General features: G+C 47.0%; 1 protein-coding gene across 3 annotated transcripts in view; it reads right to left on the minus strand.

Annotated features, from left to right (window-relative positions):
* Positions 1-16,503, minus strand: part of naa25 (N-alpha-acetyltransferase 25, NatB auxiliary subunit) — a 100,566-nt gene that overhangs the window by 25,318 nt on the left and 58,745 nt on the right. For all 3 annotated transcript variants that reach the window (XM_038774197.1, XM_038774137.1, XM_038774258.1), the window contains exons 15-18: positions 13,760-13,859; positions 8,103-8,254; positions 6,899-7,024; positions 5,345-5,588 (exon numbers count right to left, since the gene is read on the minus strand). In XM_038774197.1, coding sequence (XP_038630125.1) covers positions 5,345-5,588; positions 6,899-7,024; positions 8,103-8,254; positions 13,760-13,859 — 622 coding nt within the window. The remainder of the gene's footprint in view (positions 1-5,344; positions 5,589-6,898; positions 7,025-8,102; positions 8,255-13,759; positions 13,860-16,503) is intronic.

Below are 16,503 nucleotides of genomic sequence, written 5' to 3' on the forward strand. Positions count from 1 at the left end.
GTCAAGATCCTGGAACTCCCATCCTAACAGCAGAGTAGGCGTACCTACATCACACAGGCTGCAGTGGTTTGTGAAGGCAGCTCACCGGGACTTGCGGTGGCAGCTATTGAGTGAGTGGTTGCACACAGGGCAGCTCCAGCTTGAAGGTGTAGAACTGAGCTCTTTTTATCCAAAAACAGAAGGAATTTGATAGGAAAGTGTAGTTGAAGGTATGGAGAAGTCCCCCATGGAGTGGTATGACTGCTAGTTATCAGACTTGGCAGAAGGTGAAAGACCTGGCCAAGGAACTGAAAGAGATCTGTGGCGCAGTAGCAATTGGAAAGATGGCAGAGGGGGAAGGATCGTCACAAGTTGGAAAACCCCAGATGGAGCAGTGGATGCCGTTTATTAAAGAGGAGTTTTGCCAACAAAGAAAGGAAATGCAGGAAGATCAATCAGAGGCCATCGAAGGAGCGGTTGCACCCCTGAAAGGCTCAATGGAGACTGTCGAGAAGTGTTTGGAGGAACAGGGGTCGCAGATCTGGGAGTTGGAGAGGGTAATGTCTGACCACAGTGTTCGGGTGATGGCACTGGAGACGGAGCTCCTGAGAAACCTTTGCGAGAACAGGAGAACAGGTCTAGAAGGCAGAACCTGCGCATCATTGCCCTGCCTGAAGGAGTGGAAAGCACATGAATGCTGGCAGGGCTGGTGGCGGAGGGGGTGCTGGACAAGGCCCCAGAGGTGGATAGAGGGCACAGGTCTCTAAAGGCAGAGGCCAAGAGGAGGAGAGCCACCAAAGGCAGTGATTGTAAGGCTCCACAGGTTTGTGGAGAAGGAAAAGAAAAAGATCTGCGGTGGGCCAGGGAGAAATGGAACTGTGAATGGGAGTGGAACAAAGTCCGAATATACCAGAACATTGGACTGGAGCTGGCTAAAAGCCATGCTGGGTTCAACAGAGCCAAGGCGGCCCTCTATCGAAGGCAGATCAGGTTTGGGGTGCTGTACCCGGTGAAACTGTGGGTAACATTAGAGGGCTGGGAGTATTATTTTGAAACTCCAGAGGAGGCCAATTACTTCATTAAAGAGCATAAACTGGGAGAGAACTGAACTTTGATGGGAGAATTGGCACAGCGGAGTTCGGAGCACAGGAGAAATTTAGAGAGTGGGGAGGCTTTTCTTGGGCAAGAGGATTTCGTTGGGGTGACTAACTGCTGTGGGGTAATAAGTTTGTAAGGGGGCAAATGTACCTTCCCCTCTTGTGGTGGTGTTTATTTTTTGGAGGAGGCAGTCTATGGTTTTGGATATGTCTTTGTTTGGGTGGGTGAGAGCGAAGTCCACAGGGAGTTGTTTCCACAGATCATGGGGGAAGAGGGTGTGGTGGATAGGAGGAGCATTCAGGCAGGAGCTGCCATGCTATAACATGGAACTTGCGGAGGCTAAACGGGCCGGTGAAGAGATCAAGTGTGGGACCCAGGTGGAAGATACATGATGGTGAATGGGGTGTTGGAGAGGACACCGATGGTGCTCGTGAATCTATACGCACCTAATTGGGATGATGAGTGATTCCGGATTTGGCCACACATCAGTTGATTATGGGAGTGGGACATTAATTGGGCATTGGTGCCGAGGGTGGACAATGGGAAAGCTGCAAACGGCGAAGGAGCAGGGAGGATTTATGGAAAGGATGGGTATGGTGGATCCGTGGAGATTTAAGAACCCGGGGAAGAGGGAGTACTCCTTCTTCTTGCACTTGTGTCAGATATAGTCCAGAATCAATTTTTGTTGTGGTGAGCAGAGAAGTGTTGGTCGGGCTGGTGGGGGCAGAGTTTTCGGGAATTGTAATCTCGGACCATGCACCGCATTGGCTGGAGGTTCTATATAGTTCGGGATGGGAGCAGAGGCCGGGACGGAGATTAGACTCGGGGCTGTTAGCAGACTGGGGGTTCTGCGATAAGGTGCGCCCGGTGATTAAGGAATTTGTGGAGTTGAACCAAATTGGGGAAGTATCGGCGGCACATTTTGGGAGGCATTGAAGGCGGTGGTTTGGGGGGAGATTATCTCGCCCAAGGCAAATGGAAATAGGAAAAAGATTATTAGGCGAGATTGTCGAGAGGATAGGGAGTATTTGAGGCCGCCACAGTGGAAAGATTGGCGGAGAGAAAGAGGTTACCGGGCAGTTCGACAGGTTCACGCCAGGAAGGGCGGTGACAGCTATGGAGAGCAGTATGAATATGGAGAGAAGGGGCAGCACGGTGGCACAGTGGTTAGCCTTGCTGCCTCATGGCGCCAAGGTCCCAGGTTCGATCCCAGCTCTGGGTCACTGTCCATGTGGAGTTTGCACATTCTCCCCGTGTTTGCGTGGGTTTTGCCCCCACAACCCAAAGATGTGCAGGGTAGGTCAATTGGCCACGCTAAATTGCCCCTTAATTGGAAAAAATTAATTGGGTAATCTAAATTTATTTTAAAAAAGAATATGGAGAGACGGCAAGCCGCATGTTAGCCCATCTGCTACGGAGGCAGCTAGGGAAATCTTGAGGGTACAGACAGGGAAGGGCAAGGTAGTGTCAGAGCCAGGGAAGATAAATGAGGCATTCAGGGAACGTTATGAGGAATTGTACAGGGCAGATCCGGGGGTGAGGATGGGGATATGGCGCAGTTCATGGATAGGCTGGAATTTCCACGGCTGGATGAGGAGAGGAGGCAGGCGCTAAAGGAGCCTCTAGGGCTGAGGGTGGTAATGGAAAGCATAAGAGGGATAAAGTCAGGAAGGCCCCGGGATCGTATGGTTACCCGGTGGAGTTTTGCAAGGAGTGGGCGACACTGCACAAGTGGAATTTGACAAAGTTGGTGGAGAAGATAACGGAGGACTTTAGGAGGTGGGATGAACTGCACCTGACGCTGGCGGGGAGGGTTCCAGTGGTGAAAATGAGTGTCCTACCAAGGTTCCTATTTATCCAGACGCTCCCATTTTTTGTTCAACGGCCTTTTTTTCGAAGTTGGACAGTCATTTCAGAGCATGTATGGGCGGGGAAGGTGCCACGGGTGAAGAGGGTCCTGCTGCAGAAGCAGAAAGGGAGGGTTGGCATTACTGAACCTGCTGCACGACTACAGGGCAGCGAATGTAGAGAAAGTGAGGCGGTGATGGGAAGGAGAGGGGTTAGAATGGGTTAGGATGGAGGAGGAGTCCTGTCGGGGGTCTAGCCTGAGGGCCACGGTGGTGCCAGCTCTACCGCTTGAACCGAGGAGATGTACAGAGTCCCCGGTTATACAGACGGATGGTTAGGAACAGGGGGTGGAGAGAGGTAGGGCTGGTGAGGGCGAGGGATTTGTATCTGGAAGGGAGGTTCACAAGTCTGGAGGAGCTGCAGGAGGGTAGAGTTCCCGAAGGGAAGTGAATTTAGGTATTTACATGTAAGGGGCTTGGCACAGAAGGTGTGGAAAGGGTTTCTCAAGCTGCTGAAATATGGGGCTGAATTCTCCGCCGTCGGGATTCTCCGTTTTGCCGCAAGCCCGGGGATTTCCCGACAGTGTGGGGCTGCCCCACAATGGGAAATCCCATCGAACAGCCGGCGAAACGGAGAATCCCGAGGGACAATGAAACACGCCCATGCCCTTTAAGAACGGTCGCTATTTCAAGACGGGAGAGGGTAGGATTGCGGATATATGGGTATCTGGGAGAGCAGGAGGGTACACAAGTGGTGAGGATCAAGGAAAAATGTGGGGAGGAGTTGCGCGCGGGGGGGGGGGGGTGAATTTGACCTCCTCGTGTGTGAGGATGAGTTAGATGCAGTTTAAAGGTGGTACACAGAGTGCACATTACTCACAAAAGGGTGAGTGGGTTCTTCCAGTGGGTGGTGGACGAGTGAGAGACATGTGGGCGAGGACCAGCAAATCATGTGCATATCTTCTGGGGCTGTTAAGTTAGATCTAGGCGGGTGTGTTCGGGACGCTAGCAAAGATTATGGGGGTAGTAGTCGGATCAAACTCAATGGTGGCAATTTTTGGGATATCGAAAAGCCAGAGCTGATGGAGGGGAGGAAGGCCAATTTCATGACCTTCGCCTCCCTGGTTGCCCGCCAAAGAATTTTGCTGGAATGGCGGTCGACTACGCCGCCGGGGGTGGCAGCCAGGCTGGGGGATCTATATGACTTCCTCCGGTTGGAGAAAATTAAGTTTGAGTTGAGGGGTTCAGTGGAGGGCTTTGAGGCACGGTTGGGATTGTTTGTGGCCATGTTTGAGGAATTGTTCAGGGGAGGAGAGAACTTGTACAGACTGTAAAAATGAGTTGGAACGAGTGTTCCCAGATGACTGTTTTTGCATTTTTTGGATAAGTTTGGAATCAAATACTTTTTTTGTTTTAAATGAAGGCAACTCACCACTTCCTTCTCAACAGAAGGAATTCATTCTGTGAAAGAATACATTTGTAAAAATATAAATTCCCCAATACTTGTAGGAACACACATTAGGTAGAAAACACTTTATGATAGGGCATTCCTACTGAATGGGAAGGCTGGCAAGCAAGAGCTGTTGTATTAGGCTGAAGGCAACTGCAGGTCTTAGTCAGGATTGCGGATGGTGGCAGGGGCCTAGATCTTCAATAGTTAACATCAGGTTCAGTCTGATTTTGGCTATGTCATATCTTTATGTTTTTCCTACTCACGGTGCACTTCTGACAATAAATACTCATGCTCAAATTATCTTTTTTTTTTAACCATGTTATCATGGCTCCTATTGGGCTACATCACAGTAGGCGATGTGCCTCCTCTCATTAGGTCTGTCAGCACACATCTAGCTGCAAACTGTTCATCTGCAGGGCCATTATATGATCATATTGGAGCAAGAATACACTGACAACAATTCTGTCCACATAGGCACTTTTCAACAGGAATTAAAGGATAAATGTCAGGAGAAAGAAAACTGTCAACCTTCTTCACTCCTTAACACCATCTCTGAAACCAGATTGGAACAGTAGTTGGCCACTTAGCACTTTGAGCCTGTTACACCATTCAATAAAATCATGGTGATCTGTGACCCAATTTCATTTCCCTTCCTTTTTCCCAAATCCCTAAATTCCACTGGTTAACAAAAATCTATTAATCACAATAAAAATTAACCGACCTAGCAACAATTGTTGTCAGCAGTAAAGAGTTCCAAACTTCTACCACTCATACCATAGACAGGTGACTGAATACATGAAACTCCTGATCTGTAAATCATTGGACGGTGTCTTTTACCAACTGAGCTTGGTGGTGTGCCAAAGGACGAAGAGAGACTGGATCTAGGAGTTGCAGAAAATTGATATTCTGTGTCAAGTATCAACTTCTTTTCAAACCCAATTACATTTTCTCACATTGAGGACTGTACCTGAACAATTTGTTTGTCTTTTATCTTCTCAGACTGCACTACACATTCAAGCTGTTGAATTAAAGTGCGCAGCGTTTCAATTTTAGAAGTGACACCATTTTCTGTCGTCTTTTCCGAATTTTTCGGCTCTAGTGTATGGCTAACAGCAGCGAGTGCACAGATCAGACGCAGTGTCAATGAGCGAACCTGAAGCCATATTCTTTCCTCTTTCATAGAAGTCTTTCTTTCTCCCTCTGACAACTCCCTATCATAATTGAGGGAGAAAAAGGTTACAGTAACATTTTTCTGGACGAATATGCAAAGGTTTTCACATATTAACTTACACCCCATAGTGCACAAGAGATATTTTCTCATTTCTCATACCAGTTAGCTGCGATCTCGCTGAACGAAATGACCAATTCAGTTACAATTCCATGAAAGTTCAGGAGCTGTTTTGTGGCGTGACCACACATTGCTCTGAGATTGTACAAATTAATTTCATACGGCAGCCTTATCAGCATGAGATGCCTCAGGTCAGCAACCTGGATTAGATTTAAATCTAAATCTCAGTGAAAAATTAGCGTTTAACTCTCTGTACCGTGGCCTTGTGGAATTCTTAAAGATATATAAAGAAACAGATACAATAGCTTACATTTATTATAATGCTCTTCACAAAAAAGGTGGAGAGTGAATGAGAGGGAACAGAGGAAAAGGGAAATGTCAGTCACAGAGAAAGGAGGATGGCATGGTAAAAAAAAAAAACAAGTATTAGGACGGCTTTTGAGACGGTGAGGCAAAAGGATTTTTCTGAGAAGTTGTAGGGATCAGGTCAGAGTGACTGAAGCAACGGTCACCAACATCAGAGCAGCGGAAATGGCAGCCAAGAAATTGACTGGCACCCGAGTAGCAGGGGACTAACAAATTGACATAAGGGTAGATATCAAAGGGAGAGTTGGGAAAGGCCATGTCAGCATTCAACTGCAAAGGATGAACCCACCCAAATGTCTGGGCACAGTGGAAATTGATATGGAGAAACTATGTGCAAAATAATTTGGTGCTGTTTTCTGGACAGGTTGTGGAGTCAGGAAGGCTACCAAAGAAAACTTTACAGATGCAGAGTTTTGGCTGATGCAGGTGAGTGTGAAATTGCACAGGTAGGCAGTATTTGAGGTGAAAGAAAGCAATATTGGTGATAAATGAACTACAACGAGTCCAAGAATACGGCTGGGCTGTTCCTGATTAAACTTGTGGAAAAGTCTCATTTGCAAACGAGTGGAAATTGTACAGGATGGTGCAGTGGAGAGCAATACCTGACAAATATATTTATATTATATATGTGTACATATATACACACAAATAATATAGACACACAAATAAATACATTATATTGTGTTATAGGACAATTAAAAACAATAAAAAGGTAGTCATTTAATACTAGGTTTATGGTCCCTGCAATAGAAATCTACAATTGCCCATGGAGGTTTACCATCAACTAGGTCTTTAGAACTAGATTTAACTAGATTATCACTTTCTCACTGTCAGGCAACTAAAATTACATTTCAGAGTACTGTTCACCTGTCCTTTGGGTCCCAGCTAATGAGAACAGCCAGATCCCGGTTGTCCCGAAGATTGTCCCATGGAATATCATCTTCATCTGGACATAAGCCCATTGATTTTATACTTTCTTCCAGGCTGTTAGTTCTAGAAAGGGAAATAAAGAGATATAGGGAAATAGCTGACACATGTGACTGAGACATTTCCTCATTGGAGGATAAAAGCTAACATGGACTTGTTAGGCTAAAATACAGATTTCCATATTCTAACTTCTAAACGTGGTTCAGGGCATTAAGCTGCAGGAACCTTTGCATCATCAACCTCACCATTTCTCCACTTTAGTGTGGAACATCAGGAAGGCATAAAGTTAAAACCAAAAATTAAGCACAGTGCCAAGTTTGTAACAGCTGACAAACAAAACAAAAATTCAAGCACTGCAATTCCTCCCCGTTATTACCCTCCCTTGTTATATGTGCTCTGCAGTGCGATGAGAAATTAGATGAGGCAGCAATGGTTAGCACTGCTGCCTCACTGCGTCGAGGTCCTGGCTCTCGGTCACTGTCCGTGTGGAGTTTGCACATACTCCCAGTGTGTGCGTGGGTTTCACCTCCAAAAGCCGAAGATGTGCAGGCTAGGTGGATTGGCCACACTAAATTGTCCCTTAATTGGAAAAAATTAATTGGGTACTCTAAATTTATTTATTTTTTTAAATTACAGATGAGATATTCAGTTACATTTTGTATTCTACAGCATCTCAAACAGCACACGTTTGAAGTAACATAATGGCACTACATTCTACAGTGCAAAAAGATACTTCACTGGAATGGACATGAGCTAATTTCCTTTTTCCCTACATCTCCATTCATCTTTATTTTGATTGGCGGGAATGTGGAATTTCTCCAACAGGGAGGGAAGAGGTTGGGGACAAAAAAGACAAGGGTCCGTGCCGGACAGCTGATGGTAATGGTTCGGAAGATGGCCACTGAGTCTCATGAGTAGAAACAGAAGTGAGAAAAATCAGGATCCCTTTGCTTCACTAGCAAATAACAGAATACACATTATAAACAAAAAGGAAGATGGGAGACTTTAAATTTTGTTCCCAAAAATGATCTATGATATATGAACTGCTCTTCTCCCAGCCATAGAAACCATGACCAAACAAAGCGCTTCAACATCTGACCATATTGCACCCAGGTACAATACTGTATGGTACAGTCACACATACATGTTTGCTTCGAGGAAGAGGTCTAACAGCATACGTTCAATGCGGACTTGTGCAAAATGCAGAGAGTTGTTCAGTCTGTTCCGGAAGGCAATAAATTCTGGAATTTTCTCAAATGCCCCATATTTGTATGCCTGGATTATGTATTCAGAGGTCTGAAAAATAAATAGAACAGTACTCAATAAAGGGCTCTTGTCACAAGAATTACATCAAAAAGCAAAGATCTCCCTGAAAACTGAAATACAATCCATTTAAAGAGGGAGAATGCAATTTCTCACCACTCCTCCTGGAAGCAGGGATTGCTGCTCGGAAATAATTCCACAAACTATCGGTACCAGAGAACCCTGAAAGTGCAGGGGTTCATTTGGCCTGTTGGGTCTGCACAGACCCTCTGAAAGAGCACCCTACCTCAGTCCACTCCCCTTTCCCCGTAACCCCACCTAACCTGCACATCCCTGGACACTCAGAGACAATTTAGCGTGCCCAATCCACCTCAACTGTACAACTTTGGAATGTGGGAGGAAACTGGAGCACCTACAAGAAACCTTCGCAGATACGGGGAGAACGTTCAAACTCCACACAGATCGTCACCCAAGACTGCAACTGAACCCGGGTCCCTGACGCTGAGAGACAGCAGTGCTAACCACTGTGCATATCAGAATGTTGTTTAATTGTGGGTCACAGTACAACCCAATCCTGTCCGACTCGGAGGTTCACGTTTATACTTTGCAGAAGGTTATCAGTGGATGGACATCAGGTTCAGATATTTTACATCTCTAGCCCACTCTCAATCTGTCTGAAACCAAGTAATTTGGTGCGTACTTACTCACTAAACTACGACTGGACCTCTAAGTATTGAAGTTGTAAAATTGCAATTGTGGAATATAGGAAATTGAGGCAGGAGGATCAAAGCACTGATGAGATATTCAGGCAGAATGGTCCCAACTTCAATTCCTGGTCTATGCTGAGTTACCCGATCCCAGCTGGAACAGAAGTGGGGACGGTACAATTGGCTTCCGTGACCGTATGGTAATCCTCTTCTGGAATGTGTAGATGTATATAAATAGCTTGACAGAATAAGGATTACCTACGATGCCCTTTGTGGTAGAGCTGTCTGCTGACACTCACTGTCAAAGACAACATATGGCCACCAATGGACTGTACTGCAGCACAATTCACCAATCGCAGGAGAATGGGGTGTTGCCATACAGCGACATTTGACAACTACTTTCAAAAATCATATGATGCATGAAAATACCATATCACCGTTAATGTGTTAGGATGATATAAATAACATAACACACACACACAATAGGGAAAGGCTGCATTGTAGCTTAAACAAATAACATGTCCAGGGATTGAGGTGGCATCGTAAATCAGAAAGGCGAGTGCTGCCTTGGCTGAGTGAGAGTGCTTCTTGGAATTGGGTGAAAATTGGGAGTTAGGTGGAACTAGAGGAAGGAGAAACTGGCAGCTGAGGCTACAAGGGAGAGAAATTACTGCTAAGTCTCCAGGGGCAGAGTCGGAGACCGGGGGGGGCACATTGTAGTGCAATATGGGAGTTCAGGAACACGTCCACTGTCCCTGGCGCCTTCATGTGCAAGAAGTGTGTCCAGCTGCAGCTCCTGTTAGACTACTTCAAGTATCTGAAAGTGCGGATGGACTCACTTTGGAGCATCCACGATGCTGAAGAAGCCGTGGATAGCACATTTACCATGTTGGTCACTGCCGATAAAGAGTACTGAGGGAGATAGGGAATGGGTGACCAACAGGCAGAGGAAGAGTAGGAAGGAAGTGCAGTGTCCCCTGCGGTCATCTCCCTTCAAAACAGGTATACCATTTTGGATACTGTTGGGCGAGATGGCTCACCAGGGGAAGGCAGCAGTAGCTGGGTTTGAGGCACCATGGCTGGCTCTGCTGCGTAGGAGGGCAGGAAAGAGTGGTAGAATTATAGTGATAGGGGATTCGATTGTATGGGGAGTGGACAGGCGTTTCTGCAGACACAAATGAGACTCCAGGAAGGTATGTTGCCTCACGGGTGCAAGGACCCTGGATGTCTCACAGCGGCTGCAAGCCATTCTGGAGGGGTAGGGTGAACAGCCAGCTGTTGTGGTGCATTTAGGCACCAACGATATAAGTAAAAAAACAGATGAGGTCTTACATGCTGAATTTAGGGAGTTAGGAATTAAACTAAAAAGTAGGACTTCAAAAGGTAGTAATCTCAGGATTGCTACCAGTGCCACATGCTAGTCAGATTAGAAATGACAGGATAGAGAGGATGAATGCATGGCTTGAGAGATGGTGCAGGAGGGAGGGATTCAGATTTTTGGGACATTGGAACCAGATCTGGGAGCGGTGGGACCATTACAAATCAGATGGTCTACACTTGGGCAGGACTGAAACCAATGTCCCAAGGGTTGTTTGCTAATGCTGTTGGAGAGGGTTTAAACTAATGTGGCAGGGGGATGAGAACCAATGCAGGAAGTCAAAGGGTAGTAAAGAGGGGAGAGAAACAAAAGCTAGTGAGGAGAAAAGTGGAAGGCAGAGAAACAGATTGAGCTGCATTTATTTTAATTTTTTATTTCGATGCAAGAGGCCTAACGGGCAAGGCAGATGAACTCACGGCATGGATAGGTACATGGGACTGGGATATTATGGCTATTACTGAAACATGACTAAAGGAGAGGCAGGACAGTCAGCTCAATGTTCCGGGGTACAATGCTACATGAAAGATAGACCAGGAGATAGGAGGGGAGGGGGAGCTGTGTTTTTGATTAGGGACAACATCACCACAGTACAGAGAGAGGATATATCCAAGGGTTTGCCCACCGAGTCTATATGGGTAGAACTGAAAAATAAGACGGGCGAGATCACTTTGATAGGACTGTAATATAGGCCCCCAAATAGTCAGCGGGAAATCGAGAAGCAAATATGTAAGGAGATTACAGATAGCTGCCGGAAAAATAGAGTGGTAATAGTAGGGGACTTTAACTTTCCCAACATTAACCGGGACAGCCATAGCACCAGGGGTTTGGATGGTGAGAAATTTGTCGAGTATATTCAGGAGGAATTCCTCATTTAATATGTGGATAGCCCGACTAGAGGTGGGGGGCAGAACCTGACCGCCTCTTGGGGAATAAGGAAGGGCAAGTGACGGAAGTGTTAGTGGGGGATTACTTTGTGACCAGTGACCATAATTCCATTAGTTTTAAGATAGCTATGGAGAATGATAGTTCTGGCCCAAAAGTTAAAATTCTAAATTGGGGCAAGGCCAATTTCGATGGTATCAGGCAGGAACTTTCAAAAGTTGATTGGGGGAGCCTGTTTACAGGGAAGGGGACAGCTGGAAAGTGAGAGTCTTTCAAAAGGGTGTTCAGGGTGAGCACATTCCTCTTAAAGTGAAGGGTAAGGCTGGTAGAAGTAGGGAACCCTGGATGACTCGGGATATTGAGGCCATGGTCAAAAGGAATGAGGAGGCATATGACATGCATAGGCAGATTGGATCAAGTGGATCCTTGAAGAATATAGGGCTTGTCGGAGTTGAGTTAAGAGAGAAATCAGGAGGGCAAAATGGGGAAATGAGATTGTCTTGTCAGATAAGGGAACGAAAATCCAAAGAATGTTTCCTGATTCATAAAGGGCAAACAAGTGACTGGAGAGAGGGCAGGGCCTCTTAAGGATAAACAAGGATCCACAAGGGATGGGAGAGGTCCTAAATGAATATTTCTCGTCAGTATTTACCGTTGAGAAAGACATGATTGATGGGGAACTAAAAAGTGATATCTTGAGTGCACATATTAAAAAGATGGTGCTGGAGGTATTACAGCGGATCAAGCTGGACAAATCCCGGGACCAGATTAAATGTATCCCAGGACGTTGTGGGAGGCTAGGGAGGAAAATGGCAGCCCCCTAGCTGAGATATTTGAATCATCGACAACTACAGGAGAGGAGCCTGAAGATTGGAGGGTAGCAAATGTTGTGCCTTTGTTTAAGAAGGGTTGTAGGGATAAGTCTGGGAACTACAGACTGGTTAGCCTTATTTCTGCAGTGGCCAAGTTGTGAGAAGGTATTCTGAGGGACAGGATCCACAGACATTTAGACAGCAAGGGCTAATTAGGGAAAGTCAGCATGGCTTTGTAAGGGAAAAGTCATGTCTCACGAATCTGATTGAGTTTTCTGAAGGGGCAACCAAGAAGGTAAATGAGGGTAGTGCAGTTGACGGTGTCTACATGGACTTTAGCAAGGCCTTTGACAAGGTACCGCATGGTAGGTTGTTGTAAAAGGTTAAATCCCACGGAATCCAGGATGAGGTAGCCAATTGGATACAAAATTGGCTTGGCGACCGAAGCCAAGGTTGTAGAGGGTTGTTTTTCAAACTGGAGGCCTATGGCCAGTGGTGTGCCTCAGGGATCGGTGCTGGGTCCACTGTTATTTGTAAATGATTTGGATGAGAATGTAGGAGGCATGGTTCGTAAGTTTGCAGATGACACCAAGATTGATGGCATTATGGATAGTGAAAAGGTTATATAAGATTGCAACAGGATCTTGACCAATTGGGATAGTGCGCCGATGAATGGCAGATGAAGAATTATTTGGATAAATGTGAGGTGATGCATTTTGGTAGATCAAATCAGGGCAGGACCTACTCAGTTAATGGTAGGGAGTTGGGGAGAGTTACAGAACAAAGATCTAGGGGTACAGGTTTGTAGCTCCTTGAAGGTGGAGTCGCAGGTGGACAGGGTGGTAAAGAAGGCATTCAGCATGCTAGGTTTTATTGGTCAGAATATTGAATACAGGAGTTGGGACGTCCCGTTGAAGTTGTACAAGATATTGGGAAGACCACACATGGAATACTGTGTTCAGTCTAGTCACCCTATTTTAGGAAGGATATTGTTAAACTAGAAAGAGTGCAGAAGAGATTTATGAGGATGCTACCAGGACTTGAAGGTCTGAGTTATGAGGAGAGGCTGGGACTTCTTTCCCTGGAGCATAGGAGGCTTAGGAGTGATCTTATAGAGGTCTATAAAATAGTAAGGAGCATAGATAAGGTCTAGTCGACATCTTTTCCCAAAGGTAGAATAGTCTAGAACTAGAGGGTATAGGTTTAAGGTGAAAGAGGAGGGATACCAAAAGAGATCAGAGGGGAAAGTCTTCACAAAGAAGGTGGTGAGCATCTGGAACGGGCTGCCAGAGGCAGTGGTAGAGGCGGGTACAATTTTGTCTTTTAAAAAGCAGTTAGACAGTTACATGGGCAGGGTGGATATAGAGGGATATGAACCAAACGCAGGCAAGTGGGACCAGCTTAGCGATAGAAACTGGGCTGCATGGACAAGCTGGGTCGAAGGGCCTGTTTCTATGCTGTAAACATCTATGACTTTATGACTCAATAATTTATCAAGGCCAAAAATTCTATAATGTTTTCAAATGGATTTGTACACTTTAAATATTCCAGGTCAACAAGACTGTGTACCCCTACGCTGGGTACTGACATAAGTTCTAACTCACTCTTCGTGTGTGCGGTTCTTAATGGTAAGTTATGGAAGTGGACCATCAGTGTGAAAATAGGAACTTTAAATTATGTCGAAGTGCCCTTGTAAAATAATTTTCTCATACAAATGGTATCCACTTAATTGCGCAACCCAAGTCTACACCACACTTACATCTTTCTGGTTGGAGTGGAAAAACCTGAGAGTGAAGTTACACGCTTGGGAAGCAGCAGCAAGGTGGCCCAGTGGCTCCGCATATCGAGTCAGTAGATACCTGTCAGTCAAACACTGCAGTGTCAGTCACCAACACCAATGAGACAATGTCACTATACAAGTTCATGTTACCGTCAGTACCCTTGGATCTTCTCACAGTTGCTGACATTTCTGAAATGTTTGAACATTAAAAATAAGATTTCTGAATCTCATCCATCAAAGTTTCAATTGATTGCCAAAGCTCTTGTGTAAAATTTCTACACGTTGCACACACAACAATTACCAACCTCTGCTTTTCAGATTTAAATTAACTTCAGTCCAAGAACAATTATATTCCATTTGTTTTGTATATAAATGCGGAGATTAGAGATATGCTTATAATAGGAGGAGATTTCCGGTGGTGGCCATGGTGTGAGTGGTCGTACACCGGGCAGCTTCTGCTCAAAGGCATAGAAAACTTCACTGAACTGCTTCCAGGGCAAGGGACCAAAACTGCACACTACTCTCGGTGAAGGTCAGGGAGATGGAAGGTCAGGGACAGAAAAGGGGGCCATTCTGGATGGGACCAGAACAGGACGAAATTAGAGGAGGTGGAGCCGATAGGCAGGGATGATGGATGGTAGCGGGGATGCGGACAGAGACAGGGGAGGTGGTGACAGAGCTGGGGAGATAAATGAGAAGTTTAGGGAATACTGCAAGGAATATACAGGGCGGACCAGGATGATGAAGGGGAGGACATGGGGTGGTTTTTAGACGGGCTGGAGATTCTACAGCTGGAGGATGAGAAGAGGCAGGCGCCAGATGAGCCATTGGGGCTGAGGGAAGTATTGGATAGTATAAGGGGGATGAAGTCAGGAAAGGCTCGGGGGGGGGGAAGGAAGGAGAACCATCGGTTCGTCCCAGGGAGCATTGATGGCGGATTTCTGAGCTGGCACAGGGCAGGGGTTAGGAGGTTGAGGGACTTGTTTGTGGAGGGGAGGTTCGTGAGCTTGGGGGAGTTGGAGGGGAAGTTTGGGCTTCCCCCGGGGAGCATGTTTAGGTACATCCAGGTGAGGGCGTTTGCCAGGCAGCAGGTGGAGGGGTTCCCCTTGCTGCCCCCACGAGGGGTGCGGGATAGGGTGCTCTCGGGGGTGTGGGTCGGAGGAGGGAGGATCTCGGACATATACCGGGTAATGCAGGAGGTAGATGAGGCCTCGGTGGAGGAACTGAAGGGGAAATGGGAAGAGGAGCTGGGGGAGGAGATTGAGGAGGGGACGTGGGCGGATGCCCTGGAGAGAGTGAATTCCTCCTCTTCCTGTGCGAGGCTTAGCCTCATACAGTTCAAGGTGCTGCATAGGGCCCACATGACTGGGTCGAGGATGAGCAGGTTTTTCGGGGGAAGAGGACAGGTGTGCTAGGTGCTCAGGGAGCCCAGCGAACCACGCCCATATGTTTTGGGCATGCCCAGCGTTGGGGGAGTTTTGGGAGGGGGTAGCAAAGACGGTATCGAGGGTGGTGGGATCCAGGGTCGAGTCAGGCTGGGGACTCGCAATTTTTAAGGGTTGCAGTGGAGCCGGGAGTGCAGGAGGCGATAGAGGCCGGGGTTCTGGCCTTTGCGTCCCTAGTAGCCAGGCGGCAGGATGCGAGGCCCCCAAGCGTGGAGGCCTGGATCTCGGATATGGCGGGGTTCATTAAATTGGAGAGGGTGAAATTTGCCCTGAGGGGATCAGTGCAAGGGTTTTTCAGGCGGTGGCAGCCTTTTCTGGACTTCTTAGCGGAACGGTAGGGAAATAGGCCGACAGCAGCAGCAACCCGGGGGGGGGGGGGAGGATTGGGGGGGAGGGAGAACTGTGCACATGGGTTTGTGGAGGGTGCTATCTCTCCCTCTTTTTTTTCTCTTTTGTTTTTCTCTTCTTTCTTTTTCTTTGTTTATGTTCTTTCCTTTTGTTTGAAGTTGCTCTTGGAGCTGGGGGGGGGGGGGGGGGGGGGGGGGGGGTACTGTTCATGGGGGGGTTACCGCGGTTGTATGTTAACAAAGTTAAGATGTTTATATTTGTAAAAATTTCAATAAAATTATTTATTAAAAAAAGGAAAGGCTCAGGGGTCGGATGGTTACCCGGCGGGATTCTGTAAGGAACTTCCGACAGAACTGGCAGCACGTCTGTTGGTGATGTTTAGCGAGGGGTTGGGGAAGGGGCAGTTGCCGGAGGCGATGATCACATTAATATCAGAGAAGGGGAAGGGCTCATTAGAATGTGGGTCGCCCAAGCCCTTATCGCTGTTAAATACAGACGTGAAAGTACTGGCTAAGTTGGTGGCGGGGAGGATGGAAGGTTGTGTCCCAGGGGTAGTCGCGGAGGACCAGACAGGCTTTGTAAAGGGCAGGCAGCTCTCCAGCAATATTAGGTGGCTGTTAAATGTCATTATGACCCCGATAAGAAGACGGGCACCGGAGGTAATGGTGATCATGGATACGGAAAAGGCATTCGACTGGATGGAGTGGCGGTATCTGTTCGAGGTCCTGGGAAGGTTCCGGTTTGGGCCGAAGTTTATGACGTGGGTGCACCTGCTATATGTGGCACAGGTGGAGAGTATACGGACCAACAATATGAGCTCACGAAGCTTCGGGTAACACACGGGAAACAAGGCAGGGGTGCCCGCTGTCATCGCTGCTGTTCACGCAGGCAATAGAGCCTCTGGCAATGGCCCTTAGGGGGTCGGCAGAG

This window comes from Scyliorhinus canicula, chromosome 1 (assembly GCF_902713615.1).
Source record: "Scyliorhinus canicula chromosome 1, sScyCan1.1, whole genome shotgun sequence".
Lineage (NCBI taxonomy): Eukaryota > Metazoa > Chordata > Chondrichthyes > Carcharhiniformes > Scyliorhinidae > Scyliorhinus > Scyliorhinus canicula.